Source organism: Fulmarus glacialis, unplaced genomic scaffold (assembly GCF_000690835.1).
Source record: "Fulmarus glacialis isolate BGI_N327 unplaced genomic scaffold, ASM69083v1 scaffold25078, whole genome shotgun sequence".
NCBI classification, from domain to species: domain Eukaryota; kingdom Metazoa; phylum Chordata; class Aves; order Procellariiformes; family Procellariidae; genus Fulmarus; species Fulmarus glacialis.
Genome location: NW_009227991.1, coordinates 1 through 6,971, shown reverse-complemented (window position 1 = coordinate 6,971; position 6,971 = coordinate 1). Strand labels below are relative to the sequence as shown.

General features: G+C 54.2%; 1 protein-coding gene across 1 annotated transcript in view; it reads right to left on the bottom strand.

The window, feature by feature from the left end:
- LOC104080832 (SH2B adapter protein 2-like) overlaps positions 1–6,967 on the bottom strand; it is a gene marked incomplete at both ends in the record, with an annotated part of 13,333 nt that extends 6,366 nt beyond the window's left edge. The window contains 2 exon segments of the mRNA XM_009583352.1: positions 2,571–2,672; positions 6,143–6,967. Of these exon segments, the coding sequence (XP_009581647.1) occupies positions 2,571–2,672; positions 6,143–6,967 (927 nt within the window).
- Positions 6,968–6,971: the final 4 nt, after the last annotated feature.

Here is a 6,971-nt window from a genome sequence, read left to right as displayed (position 1 = left end):
CAGGAGAGGGGCAGCAGGAGATGGGGAGCGAGCCGATGGCTCAATGCCTCGTTCGCTGCCTTGGCTCACTCAAAGGATCGATTGCAATCAATTCACCCCACGGCAGGGTAAGCGCCCTGGCCAGAACGGGGCAGGAGCAGGAGGTCAATCAGGCATTTTCAGAGCAGCGGGGTTTGGAGCGTTCCCCAGGGTAATGAAAGAAGCAGCCACAGAGCCGTTAGCGGTGGGAGTGGAGAGAGCATGTCTGGCTCCAGAAGATGGGAAGAGGGCAAGCCCAGAGCCCTCCTCCAGCAGCCAGAGAAGCCAACCCTCCCCAGGCACCCAGGAAGCACCCCAGAGCTGAATCCTCACAGCAGGGACCTGCCACGACCAACCCTGTCAAACCCATCTGTACTTGCTCGTGACAGCCCCAGGGATGGGGATAAGCAGTGTCACATCCTTGGCGTTGGCCACGCTTTGGACACTGATGTGACAACTCCAGCAAGGTGGGTAGCAAGATAACGGTTGAGATGAGACTTGTAAAGGGATCTAGAAAACATGATCACAAGTAGCTGAAGAGCCACATTCCAAGAGCAGTTATCGATGGTTAATGGGTTATCGATGGCTAATGATCAAAGCTGAGGGATATGCTCAGAAGCTCCTTCACATCAAGGACTCTCTCCTTCTGTCCTCTTCAGTAATGATTAGGACAAAAGCAAAGAGAAGATGCCTAATCAATTCATGGATGACACCACGTTGCAAGCGTGTTGGAGGATGAGACGAGAATTCAAATGAACTTGTCGAAGCTGAGAAATGCTCTGTGGAAGAAAAAGCCCAAGCCAACCCCCAGCTCAAGGACGTGGGTGAGCTCTGGGCTCGCACCGATCGCCGTGGGTGTCTGGGCTGGGGAACCACAACTCCGGAGCGGTTCTGCAAAAAGCAGAGTTACACCAGCGGGGTGTAACCAGAGGGGTTACATCAGCCCACAAGCTGCGTATGAGTCAACATCATCATCAGGGTACGAAGAAAGCAACTGGATCAACTTGGGCTGGGTAAAGAGGAAGAAGAAAGGAGAAGCCATCGAAGGAGAAGCAATCCTTCCCATCTGCTCCTGGCCATGGCACCACATCAGCTTTGGGGCGTGCTCCCTCCAGAGCCCGCAAGGAAAGCGGGGAGGACCTTGGGCTGCTCAGGCTGGAGAGAAGATGACACAAGAGGTTGGTCTTTGAGGCAAAGAAGACAACAGCTGAATTAGCCTCCATGGCCATGGTGGACACTGGCTGCAGCAGAGGTTGAGGTTGAACAGCAAGAAGCCCTTGGGGCAGGGGGGATGCCCTGCAGGAGGCTGCCAGACCTTTACAAGGAGCCAGGTTTGGTGGAGAGTGATTTCCCACAGGAACATGTGCTGGGGCCAGATGGGCTACCAGGTGCGGGGGCTTTCACAAAGCCAGGTTCAATTTTTTTCCCCTCCTCTGCTTTCAGTTTTCTAAGCTTTTAAGCAGGTTCATTCAGCCGGGAAGCTTGGCCTCTCTGCTCTGCCTTTGCCACACGCTTTTAGGGAGAAGCACCAGGGAGAGAGGTGGTTTTTTAGCAGAGGTAGGACACAGAAATCCTCACAACACAGCTCTTCCCCCACATACATGTGCTACCTCCCAGCCGGGCACATCCAACAGCTCTGATGGAGAGCACAAGTCCATTAGCACGAGCGAGGAGGCACAGCCTCATTAGCTGGAGAGAAACGCCACCTCCAACAACACGTCCATCATCACGGCGGCACGTCGCGCCCCGAGCCGGGACCCTGCGAAATTCAGCCCCGATCTGCCGTGACGGGCTGCTGCCTTTCAGCAGAGCAGGCAGGAGCATTAAGCTAATTAATTGCATGATATGGAAAACTCTTTCTGGAGAGAGAGACTTTCACTCTCTGCTCATGCCCCCAGACTTGCGTGGGGTGGTTGATCCCCAGGTTGGCCCCGCACAGCCGTTCCCATCACCCCGTGTCAATGAAATATCCGTAGAAGATGATAACCATACTTGCTAAATATATAATGGCAAACACACCTTTCTTCTATTACAGTGTTAACATCTCTTCCATCATCTTTTTTTTTAAAAATAAGCTACTTTTCTGTGCTAATTTTCTAAAAACCCTGAGCAAAAATTACAATAATGCACTTTAATGTGGGCAGTGAACTGTCAATATGTAACCACGTGCCACCGATCCGGGGCAGCGGCAGTCACAAAACCAGGGGCAGCTGCACCAAAGAGCGTTTCCCCTTGCAGGTTGTCTCTGGACACTAATTTAACCCGTCTCCTGGTGACATGGAGAAGCAAAACCCCATGGTGAAAGCCAGGCAAACAGCTCGATCCCAAAAATACCCAGGCATCAGGTGGAGGTTGCATCATTTTGTAGGAGGGGGCACAACCCGGGGAGGGGAGGCAGGGATCCCACGGGGAGCGTTAGTGCTGTTGGCATCTCAGCTCCGAAAACCAAGGCAACGATCCCCTTGGGTGCTGAGCATCCCCGCAGTGGGGGCTGGATGCGGGCGCACACGGGGTCCCTGTCGGGATACACACCGCTGCCGCCCTGCTCTCACCTTTAGGACGAAGGTGTTGTCTTTGTCGGGCATCTCCAACGGCATGGTGGTGCGGACCTCGATGATAGCTGACAGCGGGATGCTCACCTTGGGTTTGGAAGCCTGGGGGAAAAGAAAAAAATTATTAAAAGAAATCGATAAATTAAAAAAAAGTCGCTCAATTGAATCAAATTCTCCCAGGGGACGACGCAGCGGGGCTCTCGGAGAGGCGAGATCGCGGCTCAGCCTGCATGGGGGGGTGGGGGAAAAAAAAAAAAGCATTGATTTCCCTCATGTGCCTGATAACTCCAAGCTCTTTTAATTAACCAAGAGGAGGCCCAGTGGAAGATAGGGAGGTTAGTGCATTTAACTGCCAAACCTCTTCCTTGCTCCAGCACAGGCTGATATTCCAGCTCTGCCAGGACCACTTATTTCTCTCTTTCATAAACCCTCTCCTGACGGAGACGTGCTATCTGACGGGGGATGGTTCCTAAGCCAAAAGCGGCCCAGGAAGACGCCCCGTTTATCCAGCGCAGGAGCGGCATTTCATCTGAGAAGCTACGACGCAGCAGCCTTAGCCATGCAGGGAATTTTAATTACATTAAAATAAAGAAAAATGAATTTCCCCTGGGGCTCCCGGCCCCCGCCGGAGCCTCGATGGGGAGGCAGGACCCGGCGCCTCCCCCTTGAAGTCTCTGCTGAGCAACAAACTCCCCAGATACTGGTTTTAATTCTAACAAATCCCCCCAAAGGAGCCCATGGAGCTGCTCCCCGGGGCCGGTCCCTTCCGGGGCTCCGGGATTCGGAGCATCGCGGCTGCGGGAAGCAGAGATGCGATTTAGTTGCCGAAACCTGCGCTGGGTGCCTTGGGTGCACGGGGTGGGATGAGGCCGACAATGAGTGCTGGGCTGCAGGTTACCAATAATGGGTTCAGTTCCCATTTTTGGGGGGGAAAAACAAAAAAAAAAATCCAAGACAGAACAGGAACTGCTTTTTCCCCTCCAGGACGTTTCGTTTCCGCCAGCCCCGGGGCCGCGGCGCTGCCTCGACCCACGTCTGGGGCTGTGCGGGGCTCAGCCCTGCCCTGGGGAATTTTTCCCTCTTGGTGTTTGCAGAGGAGAAGGTCAGAAAGGAGGAGGCAGCTGCTCGGAAAGGAAAGAAAAGACGGTGTTAATTCACCGGTGAGCCGGAGAAGGGTCTTCTCCAGAAGGGCTCTTCCCTTTAAAGATTTAAAGGCATGACCATAGTTTTTGTAGGACCTACGCAAAAACAAACCTGTGGGCTGCTGAAGCAAAAAGCCGTTTTCCTCCAGCTGTGCCAGGCTGGTGCCGCTTTTACAGCTGAATCATTTGCCAGATGGAAAGCAAGATGGGATGAGGGGAGAAGGATGTAAACCAAAGCAGGGTGTGATTATAACAGGAGAGCAGACAATGTTCATAAAAGTTGCCATAAAATCATTTCAGAATTGATTTTTAGAGGCAAATCAAGATACACTAAAAAAATCCCTCTACGAGCACTCTCTTAAATGTTTTAAGAGCAGCGGTTGTTCCATTTGAACCTGAGTTTATTGCCCCTTTGGTGCAGCCGACTCACCAGTGCTGCTCCATGCCGCCCGCACCCACCGGGTTCACCGGATCCTCCCAGCATCGTACCATGGATGCGGTGGTTCCCCTCCAGCCGGGTCTCGTGCGGTCCTGGGCTGAGGAACCTCCCCGAGCCAGCTACCAGCGACGCACGCCATCCGTACCCGTGCTGAGCTGCTCTCTAGAGATGCACTTGAGTTTAAACTCGTATTTTACATTTTATCGGGAGAGATGTGAGGGTGAGGCGAGAGGCACGGACTAACACCAACAGCGCCAAGGTTCATTTTGGCCTCAGAAAAATAGAAAATGCTGTTTAAAAATATGAACTATCCTGCTGTCCCCATGTATAAATCCATCCCTCTACCAAACCGAGGGTTACCGGGGGTTCAGAGCACACTGAAACCCGCCGAGCCGCAGCCCCAGGCGCGTGCCCGGCACGATGGCTCGTGTTGGCCCAGCTTTGCTACCAGGGACTGAAACACAAGCAAGAAAGTCTTGGAGAAGATGAAGTAAACGAGATTTTTCTTCCCTAGGTATTTAAATAACCTGAGATTTCATTACCAGCACATACAGCTAGTAAAGCCCCAGGGAACGGCTTATTATTTGCCCTGTGCTCTTCAGAGAGGAGAACGCGCCGCACAGCCAAGGCACAGTCACGGCGTTAGCACAGGGCAGGGTTTGGCAGCGCAAGGCATCCCTTCGCTCAGCCCAGGAGCAAAGGTGGTCCTGCGGCGAGGAGGAGACCGAAGGTCTCATAATCCACATTTCTTCAGCGAACGGCTCCACCGCTCAGCCTTTCCCCCAGGAAAACAGGGACGACGTCTCCCTGCATCGCGTACGGGGGGGATGCACGCGAGAAGGGGAGGGAGGACGCGCCGAGGACACGCTGCAATGAAAACCAGCTCCTGATTTTGAATCATAGAATCGTTAAGGTTGGAAAAGTCCTCTAAGGTCATCGAGTCCAACCATTAACCCAGCACTGCCAAGCCCACCAGTATCCATGTCCCTAAGCACCACATCTACACGTCTTTTAAATACCTCCAGGGATGGTGACTCAACCACTTCCCTGGGCAGCCTGTTCCAACGCTTGACAACCCTTTCGGTGAAGAAATTTGTCCTAATACCCAATCTAAACCTCCTCTGGCACAACTTGAGGCGCTGAACCTCTCGTCCTATCGCTTGTTACTTGGGAGAAGAGACCAACCCCCACCTTGCTACAACCTCCTTCAGCTTTCAGTGAAGCTTTCATTGAAATTACAGAAGAAGAAAAGACGCAGGCAAGGAAAAGTGATATTGTGGGTAATAATAATCATCATCATCATCATAATCAGCAGCAGCAGCAGCATCAGTGTTCCTCTGCCCAGGAGGGGAGCTGCAAAACCCATCCACGGCAGTGGTGCTCCAGCCCTGGAGGGCAACACCGGCGGCTTCTGTCCCCAGCATCAAAAAGCTGCATTGGAGGTGGCCTTGCAGATGCAAAATTATTCCAAATGAATTATTATTTTCAAAAGGAAAAAAACCCTGCTTTCGGAAAGTGGACTAGCGACCCTCTGAGATCTGAAGCACAAAGCCCAGGCAGCAATCCCAGCCATACTGCTGCTGTGTCAGCCACTGGTCTGACACATCTCTGCAACACATTGGGAAGAGAAAAAACCCTCTGGATAGCGTGGGCACCCCACATCTTGACGGCGGAATGAGGTTTTCCACCAAGACTGGTGATATTTGGGGGCCAAAGGACCAGGCAGAGGCTTCAGCATCTCTCCCAAGGGCTGTGGGGAAGGAGGGGGCTATGCCCCGGTGAATGGCAGCAATTGGGGCTTGCAGGTTGGATGGGTTTCAACCACGCTGTCCCCTCCGTTGGCTTCTCAGCCACCCAGCACCAAACCCCGCTCTGGACCAGAGCTGGATTTCATCCCAACTCAGCAGTGGAAATAAGCAAAACCTCAAGCAAAGCCCAACTGCTGCTTGAATCGCTCAGAAAAACAACAGCAGAGAAAAGCCAGGACTTACCTTCGGAGGGACGTAAAACTCGAGGAGGAACCTTTCTCCTTCCACCTTCACCGCTTTCCGGAGCAGGAGGCGGCACTTCTGCCACTGCGAGCTCCCCACACAGTTCGTGTCGTCAGCCACCATGTAGCGCAGCGTTCCCTCCCTCTGGATGTCCACCAGCTCCACCTTGGAGGAGGGCACCTTGGACAGGCGCAGCTTGTGGGTCCATTTCTCCCGTGGGTCACCAGGCTCCTTGCCCCCAGCTGGCCACGGCTCCCTCTCGGCTCTCCGGCCACCCGGGGCAGGCTCGGCGCCCGGCTCCGGAGAGGATTTGCGATGCCACATCTCCTTCATACCATCCACCACGCACAAGCTCATGTTCCTCAAGGAGAAGCCTTTCTTGAACTTGGGCTTGGCGGCAGCGTGGATGGAGACGTCCTCCGAGCTGCGGGACTGACCGTAGGAGGACACCTTGCGTGCCTGCGCCTGCTGCGCTGGGCTCAGGTAGCGTCCGGCACCCAACGGGGTGTCCATGCTGTCCAGGGACTCGGTGGACGTCTCCTCCTTCCTCGGGGTGACCTCACGCCCGTAGGGGACGTGGCAGTTCTGCAGTCCCACGAAGGGCACGATGTTGTACTTGGTGGGGGAGTCGGACACGAACACCCGGCTGACCTCCAGGCTGAAGATGTCCAAGAAGTTGGCGGCGAAGTGGTGGGAGAAGGAGGTCTCTGCCCCGGGGGTGTCGTAGTGGGGGTTCTCCTTCAGGAACTGGCAGAACTTCTGGGCGAAGTCGACAGCGGCCGCCTGGGCGTGCAGCTCGCAGAACTCCCTCCAGTCGGGGAGCGGGGAG